General features: G+C 52.1%; 1 protein-coding gene across 1 annotated transcript; it reads left to right on the top strand.

The window, feature by feature from the left end:
* The first annotated feature begins 12,016 nt into the window (after window positions 1–12,016).
* On the top strand, window positions 12,017–16,142 carry ANKRD63 (ankyrin repeat domain 63). The gene has a single exon (XM_075330914.1). The coding sequence runs from the start codon at window positions 12,029–12,031 to the stop codon at window positions 12,938–12,940; it is 912 nt and encodes a 303-aa protein (XP_075187029.1). The 5' UTR covers window positions 12,017–12,028; the 3' UTR covers window positions 12,941–16,142.
* Window positions 16,143–16,419: the final 277 nt, after the last annotated feature.

Raw genomic sequence — 16,419 nt, forward strand, 5'->3', positions numbered from 1 at the left:
TGGTATATAGTGAGCCCCCGTGCTATATAGTGAGCCCCCTGTGGTATAGTAGGAGCTCCCTGTGGTATATAGTGAGCCCCCTGTGGTATAGTAGGAGCCCCGTGCTATATAGTGAGCTCCCTGTGGTATATAGTGAGCTCCCTGTGGTATACTAGGAGCCCCGTGCTATATAGTGAGCCCCCTGTGGTATACTAGGAGCCCCGTGCTATATAGTGAGCTCCCTGTGGTATATAGTGAGCCCCCTGTGGTATACTAGGAGCCCCGTGCTATATAGTGAGCTCCCTGTGGTATATAGTGAGCTCCCTGTGGTATACTAGGAGCCCCGTGCTATATAGTGAGCCCCCTGTGGTATATAGTGAGCCCCCTGTGGTATATAGTGAGCCCCCTGTGGTATATAGTGAGCCCCCTGTGGTATATAGTGAGCCCCCTGTGCTATATAGTGAGCCCCCTGTGGTATATAGTGAGCTCCCTGTGCTATATAGTGAGCCCCCTGTGGTATATAGTGAGCCCCCTGTGGTATACTAGGAGCCCCGTGCTATATAGTGAGCTCCCTGTGGTATATAGTGAGCCCCGTGCTATATAGTGAGCCCCCTGTGGTATATAGTGAGCCCCCTGTGGTATATAGTGAGCCCCCTGTGGTATATAGTGAGCCCCCTGTGGTATATAGTGAGCTCCCTGTGGTATATAGTGAGCCCCCGTGCTATATAGTAGGAGCCCCGTGCTATATAGTGAGCTCCCTGTGGTATATAGTGAGCCCCCTGTGCTATATAGTGAGCCCCCTGTGCTATATAGTGAGCCCCCTGTGGTATACTAGGAGCCCCGTGCTATATAGTGAGCTCCCTGTGGTATATAGTGAGCCCCCTGTGGTATACTAGGAGCCCCGTGCTATATAGTGAGCTCCCTGTGGTATATAGTGAGCTCCCTGTGGTATACTAGGAGCCCCGTGCTATATAGTGAGCCCCCTGTGGTATATAGTGAGCCCCCTGTGGTATATAGTGAGCCCCCTGTGGTATATAGTGAGCCCCCTGTGCTATATAGTGAGCCCCCTGTGGTATATAGTGAGCTCCCTGTGCTATATAGTGAGCCCCCTGTGGTATATAGTGAGCCCCCTGTGGTATACTAGGAGCCCCGTGCTATATAGTGAGCTCCCTGTGGTATATAGTGAGCCCCGTGCTATATAGTGAGCTCCCTGTGGTATATAGTGAGCCCCCTGTGCTATATAGTGAGCCCCCTGTGGTATATAGTGAGCCCCCTGTGGTATATAGTGAGCCCCCTGTGGTATATAGTGAGCTCCCTGTGGTATATAGTGAGCCCCCTGTGGTATATAGTGAGCCCCCTGTGGTATATAGTGAGCCCCCTGTGGTATATAGTGAGCCCCCGTGCTATATAGTAGGAGCCCCCGTGCTATATAGTAGGAGCCCCTGTGCTATATAGTAGGAGCCCCCGTGCTATATAGTAGGAGCCCCCGTGCTATATAGTGAGCCCCCTGTGGTATACTAGGAGCCCCGTGCTATATAGTGAGCTCCCTGTGGTATATAGTGAGCCCCCTGTGGTATACTAGGAGCCCCGTGCTATATAGTGAGCTCCCTGTGGTATATAGTGAGCTCCCTGTGGTATACTAGGAGCCCCGTGCTATATAGTGAGCCCCCTGTGGTATATAGTGAGCCCCCTGTGGTATAGTAGGAGCCCCGTGCTATACAGTGAGCCCCCTGTGGTATACTAGGAGCCCCGTGCTATATAGTGAGTTCCCTGTGGTATATAGTGAGCCCCCTGTGGTATACTAGGAGCCCCGTGCTATATAGTGAGCTCCCTGTGGTATATAGTGAGCCCCCTGTGGTATAGTAGGAGCCCCGTGCTATATAGTGAGCCCCCTGTGGTATACTAGGAGCCCCGTGCTATATAGTGAGCCCCCTGTGGTATACTAGGAGCCCCGTGCTATATAGTGAGCTCCCTGTGGTATATAGTGAGCCCCCGTGCTATATAGTGAGCCCCCTGTGGTATAGTAGGAGCTCCCTGTGGTATATAGTGAGCCCCCTGTGGTATAGTAGGAGCCCCGTGCTATATAGTGAGCTCCCTGTGGTATATAGTGAGCTCCCTGTGGTATACTAGGAGCCCCGTGCTATATAGTGAGCCCCCTGTGGTATACTAGGAGCCCCGTGCTATATAGTGAGCTCCCTGTGGTATATAGTGAGCCCCCTGTGGTATACTAGGAGCCCCGTGCTATATAGTGAGCTCCCTGTGGTATATAGTGAGCTCCCTGTGGTATACTAGGAGCCCCGTGCTATATAGTGAGCCCCCTGTGGTATATAGTGAGCCCCCTGTGGTATATAGTGAGCCCCCTGTGCTATATAGTGAGCCCCCTGTGCTATATAGTGAGCCCCCTGTGGTATATAGTGAGCTCCCTGTGCTATATAGTGAGCCCCCTGTGGTATATAGTGAGCCCCCTGTGGTATACTAGGAGCCCCGTGCTATATAGTGAGCTCCCTGTGGTATATAGTGAGCCCCGTGCTATATAGTGAGCCCCCTGTGGTATATAGTGAGCCCCCTGTGGTATATAGTGAGCCCCCTGTGGTATATAGTGAGCTCCCTGTGGTATATAGTGAGCCCCCGTGCTATATAGTAGGAGCCCCCTGTGGTATATAGTGAGCCCCCTGTGCTATATAGTGAGCCCCCTGTGCTATATAGTGAGCCCCCTGTGGTATACTAGGAGCCCCGTGCTATATAGTGAGCCCCCTGTGGTATATAGTGAGCCCCCTGTGGTATATAGTGAGCCCCCTGTGGTATATAGTGAGCCCCCTGTGCTATATAGTGAGCTCCCTGTGGTATATAGTGAGCCCCCTGTGCTATATAGTGAGCCCCCTGTGCTATATAGTGAGCCCCCTGTGGTATACTAGGAGCCCCGTGCTATATAGTGAGCCCCCTGTGGTATATAGTGAGCCCCCTGTGGTATATAGTGAGCCCCCTGTGGTATATAGTGAGCCCCCTGTGCTATATAGTGAGCCCCCTGTGGTATATAGTGAGCTCCCTGTGGTATATAGTGAGCCCCCTGTGCTATATAGTGAGCCCCCTGTGGTATATAGTGAGCCCCCTGTGGTATATAGTGAGCCCCCTGTGGTATATAGTGAGCTCCCTGTGGTATATAGTGAGCCCCCTGTGGTATAGTAGGAGCCCCGTGCTATATAGTGAGCCCCCTGTGGTATACTAGGAGCCCCGTGCTATATAGTGAGCCCCCTGTGGTATACTAGGAGCCCCGTGCTATATAGTGAGCTCCCTGTGGTATATAGTGAGCCCCCGTGCTATATAGTGAGCCCCCTGTGGTATAGTAGGAGCTCCCTGTGGTATATAGTGAGCCCCCTGTGGTATAGTAGGAGCCCCGTGCTATATAGTGAGCTCCCTGTGGTATATAGTGAGCTCCCTGTGGTATACTAGGAGCCCCGTGCTATATAGTGAGCCCCCTGTGGTATACTAGGAGCCCCGTGCTATATAGTGAGCTCCCTGTGGTATATAGTGAGCCCCCTGTGGTATACTAGGAGCCCCGTGCTATATAGTGAGCTCCCTGTGGTATATAGTGAGCTCCCTGTGGTATACTAGGAGCCCCGTGCTATATAGTGAGCCCCCTGTGGTATATAGTGAGCCCCCTGTGGTATATAGTGAGCCCCCTGTGGTATATAGTGAGCCCCCTGTGCTATATAGTGAGCCCCCTGTGGTATATAGTGAGCTCCCTGTGCTATATAGTGAGCCCCCTGTGGTATATAGTGAGCCCCCTGTGGTATACTAGGAGCCCCGTGCTATATAGTGAGCTCCCTGTGGTATATAGTGAGCCCCGTGCTATATAGTGAGCCCCCTGTGGTATATAGTGAGCCCCCTGTGGTATATAGTGAGCCCCCTGTGGTATATAGTGAGCTCCCTGTGGTATATAGTGAGCCCCCTGTGGTATATAGTGAGCCCCCTGTGGTATATAGTGAGCTCCCTGTGGTATATAGTGAGCCCCCGTGCTATATAGTAGGAGCCCCGTGCTATATAGTGAGCTCCCTGTGGTATATAGTGAGCCCCCTGTGCTATATAGTGAGCCCCCTGTGCTATATAGTGAGCCCCCTGTGGTATACTAGGAGCCCCGTGCTATATAGTGAGCTCCCTGTGGTATATAGTGAGCCCCCTGTGGTATACTAGGAGCCCCGTGCTATATAGTGAGCCCCCTGTGGTATATAGTGAGCCCCCTGTGGTATATAGTGAGCCCCCTGTGGTATATAGTGAGCCCCCTGTGCTATATAGTGAGCCCCCTGTGGTATATAGTGAGCTCCCTGTGGTATATAGTGAGCCCCCTGTGCTATATAGTGAGCCCCCTGTGGTATATAGTGAGCCCCCTGTGGTATATAGTGAGCCCCCTGTGGTATATAGTGAGCTCCCTGTGGTATATAGTGAGCCCCCTGTGGTATATAGTGAGCCCCCTGTGGTATATAGTGAGCCCCCTGTGGAATATAGTGAGCTCCCTGTGGTATATAGTGAGCCCCCTGTGGTATATAGTGAGCCCCCGTGCTATATAGTAGGAGCCCCCGTGCTATATAGTAGGAGCCCCCGTGCTATATAGTAGGAGCCCCCGTGCTATATAGTGAGCCCCCTGTGCTATATAGTGAGCCCCCTGTGGTATATAGTGAGCCCCCTGTGGTATATAGTGAGCCCCCTGTGCTATATAGTGAGCCCCCTGTGCTATATAGTGAGCCCCCTGTGGTATATAGTGAGCCCCCTGTGCTATATAGTGAGCTCCCGTCCCGTGCTATATAGTGAGCCCCCTGTGCTATATAGTGAGCCCCCTGTGCTATATAGTGAGCCCCCTGTGGTATATAGTGAGCCCCCTGTGCTATATAGTGAGCTCCCGTCCCGTGCTATATAGTGAGCCCCCTGTGCTATATAGTGAGCCCCCTGTGGTATATAGTGAGCCCCCTGTGCTATATAGTGAGCTCCCGTCCCGTGCTATATAGTGAGCCCCCTGTGCTATATAGTGAGCCCCCTGTGGTATATAGTGAGCCCCCGTGCTATATAGTGAGCCCCCTGTGCTATATAGTGAGCTCCCGTCCCGTGCTATATAGTGAGCCCCCTGTGCTATATAGTGAGCCCCCTGTGGTATATAGTGAGCCCCCTGTGCTATATAGTGAGCTCCCGTCCCGTGCTATATAGTGAGCCCCCGTGCTATATAGTGAGCCCCCTGTGGTATACTAGGAGCCCCTGTGCTATATAGTGAGCTCCCGTCCCGTGCTATATAGTGAGCCCCCTGTGCTATATAGTGAGCCCCCTGTGGTATATAGTGAGCCCCCGTGCTATATAGTGAGCCCCCTGTGGTATATAGTGAGCTCCCGTCCCGTGCTATATAGTGAGCCCCCTGTGCTATATAGTGAGCCCCCTGTGGTATATAGTGAGCCCCCTGTGCTATATAGTGAGCTCCCGTCCCGTGCTATATAGTGAGCCCCCGTGCTATATAGTGAGCCCCCTGTGGTATACTAGGAGCCCCTGTGCTATATAGTGAGCTCCCGTCCCGTGCTATATAGTGAGCCCCCTGTGCTATATAGTGAGCCCCCTGTGGTATATAGTGAGCCCCCGTGCTATATAGTGAGCCCCCTGTGGTATAGTAGGAGCCCCGTGCTATATAGTGAGCCCCCTGTGGTATACTAGGAGCCCCGTGCTATATAGTGAGCCCCCTGTGGTATACTAGGAGCCCCGTGCTATATAGTGAGCTCCCTGTGGTATATAGTGAGCCCCCGTGCTATATAGTGAGCCCCCTGTGGTATAGTAGGAGCTCCCTGTGGTATATAGTGAGCCCCCTGTGGTATAGTAGGAGCCCCGTGCTATATAGTGAGCTCCCTGTGGTATATAGTGAGCTCCCTGTGGTATACTAGGAGCCCCGTGCTATATAGTGAGCCCCCTGTGGTATACTAGGAGCCCCGTGCTATATAGTGAGCTCCCTGTGGTATATAGTGAGCCCCCTGTGGTATACTAGGAGCCCCGTGCTATATAGTGAGCTCCCTGTGGTATATAGTGAGCTCCCTGTGGTATACTAGGAGCCCCGTGCTATATAGTGAGCCCCCTGTGGTATATAGTGAGCCCCCTGTGGTATATAGTGAGCCCCCTGTGGTATATAGTGAGCCCCCTGTGGTATATAGTGAGCCCCCTGTGCTATATAGTGAGCCCCCTGTGGTATATAGTGAGCTCCCTGTGCTATATAGTGAGCCCCCTGTGGTATATAGTGAGCCCCCTGTGGTATACTAGGAGCCCCGTGCTATATAGTGAGCTCCCTGTGGTATATAGTGAGCCCCGTGCTATATAGTGAGCCCCCTGTGGTATATAGTGAGCCCCCTGTGGTATATAGTGAGCCCCCTGTGGTATATAGTGAGCCCCCTGTGGTATATAGTGAGCTCCCTGTGGTATATAGTGAGCCCCCGTGCTATATAGTAGGAGCCCCGTGCTATATAGTGAGCTCCCTGTGGTATATAGTGAGCCCCCTGTGCTATATAGTGAGCCCCCTGTGCTATATAGTGAGCCCCCTGTGCTATATAGTGAGCCCCCTGTGGTATACTAGGAGCCCCGTGCTATATAGTGAGCTCCCTGTGGTATATAGTGAGCCCCCTGTGGTATACTAGGAGCCCCGTGCTATATAGTGAGCTCCCTGTGGTATATAGTGAGCTCCCTGTGGTATACTAGGAGCCCCGTGCTATATAGTGAGCCCCCTGTGGTATATAGTGAGCCCCCTGTGGTATATAGTGAGCCCCCTGTGGTATATAGTGAGCCCCCTGTGCTATATAGTGAGCCCCCTGTGGTATATAGTGAGCTCCCTGTGCTATATAGTGAGCCCCCTGTGGTATATAGTGAGCCCCCTGTGGTATACTAGGAGCCCCGTGCTATATAGTGAGCTCCCTGTGGTATATAGTGAGCCCCGTGCTATATAGTGAGCTCCCTGTGGTATATAGTGAGCCCCCTGTGCTATATAGTGAGCCCCCTGTGGTATATAGTGAGCCCCCTGTGGTATATAGTGAGCCCCCTGTGGTATATAGTGAGCTCCCTGTGGTATATAGTGAGCCCCCTGTGGTATATAGTGAGCCCCCTGTGGTATATAGTGAGCCCCCTGTGGTATATAGTGAGCCCCCGTGCTATATAGTAGGAGCCCCCGTGCTATATAGTAGGAGCCCCTGTGCTATATAGTAGGAGCCCCCGTGCTATATAGTAGGAGCCCCCGTGCTATATAGTGAGCCCCCTGTGGTATACTAGGAGCCCCGTGCTATATAGTGAGCTCCCTGTGGTATATAGTGAGCCCCCTGTGGTATACTAGGAGCCCCGTGCTATATAGTGAGCTCCCTGTGGTATATAGTGAGCTCCCTGTGGTATACTAGGAGCCCCGTGCTATATAGTGAGCCCCCTGTGGTATATAGTGAGCCCCCTGTGGTATAGTAGGAGCCCCGTGCTATACAGTGAGCCCCCTGTGGTATACTAGGAGCCCCGTGCTATATAGTGAGTTCCCTGTGGTATATAGTGAGCCCCCTGTGGTATACTAGGAGCCCCGTGCTATATAGTGAGCTCCCTGTGGTATATAGTGAGCCCCCTGTGGTATAGTAGGAGCCCCGTGCTATATAGTGAGCCCCCTGTGGTATACTAGGAGCCCCGTGCTATATAGTGAGCCCCCTGTGGTATACTAGGAGCCCCGTGCTATATAGTGAGCTCCCTGTGGTATATAGTGAGCCCCCGTGCTATATAGTGAGCCCCCTGTGGTATAGTAGGAGCTCCCTGTGGTATATAGTGAGCCCCCTGTGGTATAGTAGGAGCCCCGTGCTATATAGTGAGCTCCCTGTGGTATATAGTGAGCTCCCTGTGGTATACTAGGAGCCCCGTGCTATATAGTGAGCCCCCTGTGGTATACTAGGAGCCCCGTGCTATATAGTGAGCTCCCTGTGGTATATAGTGAGCCCCCTGTGGTATACTAGGAGCCCCGTGCTATATAGTGAGCTCCCTGTGGTATATAGTGAGCTCCCTGTGGTATACTAGGAGCCCCGTGCTATATAGTGAGCCCCCTGTGGTATATAGTGAGCCCCCTGTGGTATATAGTGAGCCCCCTGTGCTATATAGTGAGCCCCCTGTGCTATATAGTGAGCCCCCTGTGGTATATAGTGAGCTCCCTGTGCTATATAGTGAGCCCCCTGTGGTATATAGTGAGCCCCCTGTGGTATACTAGGAGCCCCGTGCTATATAGTGAGCTCCCTGTGGTATATAGTGAGCCCCGTGCTATATAGTGAGCCCCCTGTGGTATATAGTGAGCCCCCTGTGGTATATAGTGAGCCCCCTGTGGTATATAGTGAGCTCCCTGTGGTATATAGTGAGCCCCCGTGCTATATAGTAGGAGCCCCCTGTGGTATATAGTGAGCCCCCTGTGCTATATAGTGAGCCCCCTGTGCTATATAGTGAGCCCCCTGTGGTATACTAGGAGCCCCGTGCTATATAGTGAGCCCCCTGTGGTATATAGTGAGCCCCCTGTGGTATATAGTGAGCCCCCTGTGGTATATAGTGAGCCCCCTGTGCTATATAGTGAGCTCCCTGTGGTATATAGTGAGCCCCCTGTGCTATATAGTGAGCCCCCTGTGCTATATAGTGAGCCCCCTGTGGTATACTAGGAGCCCCGTGCTATATAGTGAGCCCCCTGTGGTATATAGTGAGCCCCCTGTGGTATATAGTGAGCCCCCTGTGGTATATAGTGAGCCCCCTGTGCTATATAGTGAGCCCCCTGTGGTATATAGTGAGCTCCCTGTGGTATATAGTGAGCCCCCTGTGCTATATAGTGAGCCCCCTGTGGTATATAGTGAGCCCCCTGTGGTATATAGTGAGCCCCCTGTGGTATATAGTGAGCTCCCTGTGGTATATAGTGAGCCCCCTGTGGTATAGTAGGAGCCCCGTGCTATATAGTGAGCCCCCTGTGGTATACTAGGAGCCCCGTGCTATATAGTGAGCCCCCTGTGGTATACTAGGAGCCCCGTGCTATATAGTGAGCTCCCTGTGGTATATAGTGAGCCCCCGTGCTATATAGTGAGCCCCCTGTGGTATAGTAGGAGCTCCCTGTGGTATATAGTGAGCCCCCTGTGGTATAGTAGGAGCCCCGTGCTATATAGTGAGCTCCCTGTGGTATATAGTGAGCTCCCTGTGGTATACTAGGAGCCCCGTGCTATATAGTGAGCCCCCTGTGGTATACTAGGAGCCCCGTGCTATATAGTGAGCTCCCTGTGGTATATAGTGAGCCCCCTGTGGTATACTAGGAGCCCCGTGCTATATAGTGAGCTCCCTGTGGTATATAGTGAGCTCCCTGTGGTATATAGTGAGCTCCCTGTGGTATACTAGGAGCCCCGTGCTATATAGTGAGCCCCCTGTGGTATATAGTGAGCCCCCTGTGGTATATAGTGAGCCCCCTGTGGTATATAGTGAGCCCCCTGTGCTATATAGTGAGCCCCCTGTGGTATATAGTGAGCTCCCTGTGCTATATAGTGAGCCCCCTGTGGTATATAGTGAGCCCCCTGTGGTATACTAGGAGCCCCGTGCTATATAGTGAGCTCCCTGTGGTATATAGTGAGCCCCGTGCTATATAGTGAGCCCCCTGTGGTATATAGTGAGCCCCCTGTGGTATATAGTGAGCCCCCTGTGGTATATAGTGAGCTCCCTGTGGTATATAGTGAGCCCCCTGTGGTATATAGTGAGCCCCCTGTGGTATATAGTGAGCTCCCTGTGGTATATAGTGAGCCCCCGTGCTATATAGTAGGAGCCCCGTGCTATATAGTGAGCTCCCTGTGGTATATAGTGAGCCCCCTGTGCTATATAGTGAGCCCCCTGTGCTATATAGTGAGCCCCCTGTGGTATACTAGGAGCCCCGTGCTATATAGTGAGCTCCCTGTGGTATATAGTGAGCCCCCTGTGGTATACTAGGAGCCCCGTGCTATATAGTGAGCCCCCTGTGGTATATAGTGAGCCCCCTGTGGTATATAGTGAGCCCCCTGTGGTATATAGTGAGCCCCCTGTGGTATATAGTGAGCCCCCTGTGCTATATAGTGAGCTCCCTGTGGTATATAGTGAGCTCCCTGTGGTATATAGTGAGCCCCCTGTGCTATATAGTGAGCCCCCTGTGGTATATAGTGAGCCCCCTGTGGTATATAGTGAGCCCCCTGTGGTATATAGTGAGCTCCCTGTGGTATATAGTGAGCCCCCTGTGGTATATAGTGAGCCCCCTGTGGTATATAGTGAGCCCCCTGTGGAATATAGTGAGCTCCCTGTGGTATATAGTGAGCCCCCTGTGGTATATAGTGAGCCCCCTGTGGTATATAGTGAGCCCCCGTGCTATATAGTAGGAGCCCCCGTGCTATATAGTAGGAGCCCCCGTGCTATATAGTAGGAGCCCCCGTGCTATATAGTGAGCCCCCTGTGCTATATAGTGAGCCCCCTGTGGTATATAGTGAGCCCCCTGTGGTATATAGTGAGCCCCCTGTGCTATATAGTGAGCCCCCTGTGCTATATAGTGAGCCCCCTGTGGTATATAGTGAGCCCCCTGTGCTATATAGTGAGCTCCCGTCCCGTGCTATATAGTGAGCCCCCTGTGCTATATAGTGAGCCCCCTGTGCTATATAGTGAGCCCCCTGTGGTATATAGTGAGCCCCCTGTGCTATATAGTGAGCTCCCGTCCCGTGCTATATAGTGAGCCCCCTGTGCTATATAGTGAGCCCCCTGTGGTATATAGTGAGCCCCCTGTGCTATATAGTGAGCTCCCGTCCCGTGCTATATAGTGAGCCCCCTGTGCTATATAGTGAGCCCCCTGTGGTATATAGTGAGCCCCCGTGCTATATAGTGAGCCCCCTGTGCTATATAGTGAGCTCCCGTCCCGTGCTATATAGTGAGCCCCCTGTGCTATATAGTGAGCCCCCTGTGGTATATAGTGAGCCCCCTGTGCTATATAGTGAGCTCCCGTCCCGTGCTATATAGTGAGCCCCCGTGCTATATAGTGAGCCCCCTGTGGTATACTAGGAGCCCCTGTGCTATATAGTGAGCTCCCGTCCCGTGCTATATAGTGAGCCCCCTGTGCTATATAGTGAGCCCCCTGTGGTATATAGTGAGCCCCCGTGCTATATAGTGAGCCCCCTGTGGTATATAGTGAGCTCCCGTCCCGTGCTATATAGTGAGCCCCCTGTGCTATATAGTGAGCCCCCTGTGGTATATAGTGAGCCCCCTGTGCTATATAGTGAGCTCCCGTCCCGTGCTATATAGTGAGCCCCCGTGCTATATAGTGAGCCCCCTGTGGTATACTAGGAGCCCCTGTGCTATATAGTGAGCTCCCGTCCCGTGCTATATAGTGAGCCCCCTGTGCTATATAGTGAGCCCCCTGTGGTATATAGTGAGCCCCCGTGCTATATAGTGAGCCCCCTGTGGTATATAGTGAGCCCCCTGTGGTATATAGTGAGCCCCCTGTGCTATATAGTGAGCCCCCTGTGCTATATAGTGAGCCCCCTGTGGTATAGTAGGAGCTCCCTGTGCTATATAGTGAGCCCCCTGTGGTATATAGTGAGCCCCCTGTGGTATATAGTGAGCCCCCTGTGGTATAGTAGGAGCTCCCTGTGCTATATAGTGAGCCCCCTGTGGTATATAGTGAGCTCCCTGTGGTATATAGTGAGCCCCCTGTGGTATATAGTGAGCCCCCTGTGGTATATAGTGAGCTCCCTGTGGTATATAGTGAGCCCCCTGTGGTATATAGTGAGCCCCCTGTGGTATATAGTGAGCCCCCTGTGGTATATAGTGAGCCCCCTGTGGTATATAGTGAGCTCCCTGTGGTATATAGTGAGCCCCCTGTGGTATATAGTGAGCTCCCTGTGGTATATAGTGAGCCCCCTGTCTCCCGTGCTCAGCGCTGACACCGCCGCCCTCCATCCTCGGCTCTTCCCCGTTGCCATGGTCACCAGGCTGTATAAAGCCGCGGTCCCCTGCGCGCTCCTCAGTGCCGCTCTCCTCCGCCCGCCGCAGCATGCTCCGTCCCCGGGACCTCCGGCGCAGCTCGGGCACCCGCACCTTCCTGGACGCCATGCACGGGGGTAAGGTGCACCTGGCCCGCTTCGTGCTGGACGCTCTGGACCGCAGGATCGTGAACTCCCCGGCGGGGGAGCAGGGCCGGACGCCGCTGATGTTCGCCGTGTGTCTGCGGGAGGCTGAGCTCCGGGGCCGCTTCGTGCGGCTGCTCCTGGACAAGGGCGCGGATGTGAACGGGCAGGACGCGGCGGGGCGCACGGCGCTGAGCCTGGCCTGCGAGCTCGGGCACCTGGACGCCGTGAAGCTGCTGGTGCAGCACAGCGCGGACCCGGAGCTCGCGGACCGGGACGGGAACCGGCCGCTGATGTACGCGGCGTCCTGCGGCCACAGCGCGGAGCTGCTCTTCCTGCTCCGCGCCTACAAGCGCTTCGGGCTCCGCCTGGACGCCACCAACAGGGCGGGCATCTCTGCCCTGGACGCCGCGCGGGTGTCCGGCCACCGGGACTGTGAGCGGGCGCTGAGCGGGAGCCGCAGCCCGGACCCCGGGGAGAACACCGCCCGCAGCCCCAAGCCGCTGTCCCGCCAGGTGCTGCAGCGCTTCTCCCGGCCCTTCTCCCACCGCCGGGAGGACAGCGCGCAGCCCCGCGGGAGCCTGACCCGCTCCGTGCCCGCGGAGGAGACCGCCGCCCTGCCCCTACCGGAGCCCGCCATCCAGCGGGCGTACAGCTGGGACGGGCCGGGCACCGGGGGGAGAGCACCGTGCAACCAGCTGCTCCGCAGGGGAACCTCCCCGGACTTCTGCCGCGAGCTGCCCCAGTATCCCGGAGACGTACGGGGCAAGAGGAGGGACAGCACCTGCAGCCGGAGCCAGCTCATCCCGACCAGCAGCAGGGAGGCCCTGGCATTGTGACCGCCGAGCCTGCAATGGCGGCTCCCCAGACTGCAGCCAATGACGGACCAGGAAAGTGGTCACATGCCTTGTGCAGCCAATGGTGACCACAACTATGGACACGTGATTTATGCAGCCAATGAGAATGGAGTTACATGACTTGTGCAGCCAATGGTCACCAGGACTATGGACACATGACTTGTGCAGCCAATGAGGACCACAAATATAGTCACATCACTTCTGCAGCCAATGATGACCAGGAATGTGTTCACATGTCGCCAATGACCAAGTACTATGGACATGTGATTCTTTCAAACCAATGAGAATGTGGTCAGGAGACTTGTGCAGCCAATGACTACTAGGAATGTGTTCACATGATTTCTACAGCCAATGGTCTCCAGGAACCTAATCATGTGACTTGAGCAACCAATGATGACCAGGAATGTGGTCACATGACTTGGCGGGAGGATTTTGGCGGGAAGTGTGGTGATGCCACTGTGTCTTATAGGGGCCTGGCTGTGTTAATGACCAATATGTTACAGTGATGGGCAGTCCGGCTCTTTTTGGTGATTCGGCTCCCATGGCTCCGTTCACCAAAAAGAGCCAGATCTTTCAGCTCGTTCTTGGCTCCTTATTAAATATGTGTTCACGCCAGGTGAACATATATTTAAGATTATAGTAATGCCGCCAAAACCCCGCCCACCGTGGCTAAATCCCGCCCACTTACAAGTGACCAATTAGATTGTTGAGTAGGCGGAGTTTAGCCACGGGTGGGCGGGGTTTCAAAAGAACAGTTTAGAGACTTTAGCGGCTCTCACTGGTGATCCGGCTCCTGTCTGTCACAGCAGGGAGTCGGATCGTTCACGACCAACACATCACTAATATGTTACCCATAAAGTAGCGGAGGGCGGACTACTACACACCAGATGGTGGTCTAACATATGTGTAGTGACGCTGACCAGCCAGAACCTCATATATCGCCTTCTATTTCTGCACTCTGCTCGGATAGGCACCGCCAGCATCCTGTACAGCGTGCGCTATGACTCCCAGGGATCAGACTATCACAGAGGAGCACAGCAGGTTCTCTCCGTGCCTGATGCAGAAATGGGAGGCGCTACACCTTTTAAAGGGAATGTATCAGCAAAATAACCCCATATCTTGACATTTGAAAACAAAATCCATCTCCACCTTTTATATCTTTTATCTGTTGCTGCATTCCTCAGAAATAACATTCTCAAATGTATGTATGAAAACATATTTTTTTTTCCAGAAAGGCAGCAACAGATAAAAGATATAAAGGTGTCGATAGATTTACATTTCATAGACCTATGGGGGTTGTCTTAATGACAGATTCCCTTTAATTACACTGTTTATACATAGATATAAAGTTACATACCTTTATAAAATATTTTGTATTTCTCTTTTATAGCAAAACCTAGCGCTGGATTCACAGTTGTTATCAGGCAGGGGTTATTAATGGGGTGTTTATATCTCTTCATGGCTTGATGGGAGTATCTGACTACATGCTGGGTTCAGAGGTGGTGGAGATTATGAAATCCTATGGAGGTGAACTAAAATTATGGAAACTGTAGAGCAGTCCATGTGTAATTTTGACCACCATGTATGGACAGGTATAACCAACTCGGCCATGAATGACTCAGATGTAAAGACCCGGTCACCAGGTCAAGTGTGTCGTATTTTTGCTTTTATTTGATGCCGCTTTGTACTCCCGAGTATATTTGTTCCTAAATCCGCCATACAGTTGCATAGATATGGGTCATTTTATTCAATGATATTTTTTTATGGTTTTTACCAAGGTTATATGGCTCAAGCGATCCTCGGGGGCGTGTATTTAGGCTACTCTGCATTATTCTTGTTAGCCACGCCCCCTTAGTAAAGATTAAAAAAAAATTGCACTACATAAAAAGGCTAATATCTCAGGAACCGTATGGCGGATTTTAGAAAGGAAAAAAAACGGAATACTCAGAGGAGCAACAGGAATAAAATGAGAACAAAACTGGCAACTGATTGATATCAACAGTACCAAAGGACCCAATTGATTTATAATAGTATCAGGTTCTAGCAGAAGAAAAAAAAAAAAACGGTCTACCACTAAAATCCGAGCTGAGCTGCCGTAATGCGAGGAATTAATGACCAATCTGTGTGCTGACAATGAAACTGCAAAAAAAATGCAAGATTTCAGCTCTGAAGGCTGAAAAACTAATGACATGAGCCCTAGGCTATACTGCAGGCTAGCTCAGGATCAGTAGCACTTACCAATGTGTATATATACTGTTTATTGGATAGTTTTATTGTATCCGTGCCTTCATGTACAGCTGCTGCATGTGGGGACTAATATTCCCACAATTCCATTGGAAATGGGGGTCTAAGTTAAAGGGAACCTGTCAGGTCTAATATGTACCCAGGACCACGGGCAGTTCTGTGTATATTACTAATCCCTGCCTGACCGTCCCTGTATACACTGGCATAGATAAAGAGATCTATATAAAAAGGATTTCTAAAGATCTTTTACCGTATGCTAATGAGTACGGGGACTAGTCCCAAGGGCGTTTCTCCCCTTAGCTAGTCATCCCAATTCGCATGATAGCACTCCCTTGTGGGCATACTAACATGCTAATAAATGCGCACATACCTCACTGTACATGGCGGCCGGCGGAGGATCGATGCGCTCTGCATCATCTGATCATATGCACTATACCTCACTGAAGCCGGGAAGCTTACACCCGGCATCAATTTAGTGCACATGATCGGAAGCCTTGGGTACTCCAGGTCATGCACACTGCGCATCCATCCTCCGCCGGCCGCCATGAACAGTGAGGTATGTACGGCAGTGCTGCGTATTAGCATGTTAGTACACCCACAGGGGCGTGCTACCATGCTATGTGGGCTGACTAGCTCAGAGGAGAAACGCCCTCAGGACTAGTCCCCTCGCTCATTAGCATATTATGCAGAATCTTTAGAAATCCTTTTTCTATAGATCTCTTTATCTATGCTAGTGTATACAGGGACGGTTAGGCAGGGAATAGCAATATACACCCAGAACTGCTCGTGGCTCTGGGTGTATATTGGACCTGATAGTTCCCTTTAATAATTGGGTATCGCCCCCCTCTTATGCGGCAGCTGCTGCATGAAACCCAAGCCTTAAAAAGGTCTTCAGGGTTGTAAAATAATACTTTCTCTGCCTCTAAATAAGTGCAATAAACTTTGGAAAATCTCTCCTGTTAATGGTTTTCTATTTGCTTCCATATTGAATGCCACCATGGCATTGATACTGGTAGAAGTGGCGCTACCAATATGTGTGGGCGCAGACTTGCCGCTGGTAAGTTAGGACATCATTGCGCCATTGCATGCGACTTCATCCAGTACATCGGTGGACACATGACGCACTGCTCCTCTATCCTGTGCATCCTTCCCCTTTTAACCTGGCATATATGATTTGTCTCTGCATTCTTGGGCACCTTACCCGTCTCCAGATGCCC

The sequence above is a fragment of the Anomaloglossus baeobatrachus genome, chromosome 12 (assembly GCF_048569485.1).
Source record: "Anomaloglossus baeobatrachus isolate aAnoBae1 chromosome 12, aAnoBae1.hap1, whole genome shotgun sequence".
Classification (NCBI taxonomy): Eukaryota; Metazoa; Chordata; class Amphibia; order Anura; family Aromobatidae; genus Anomaloglossus; species Anomaloglossus baeobatrachus.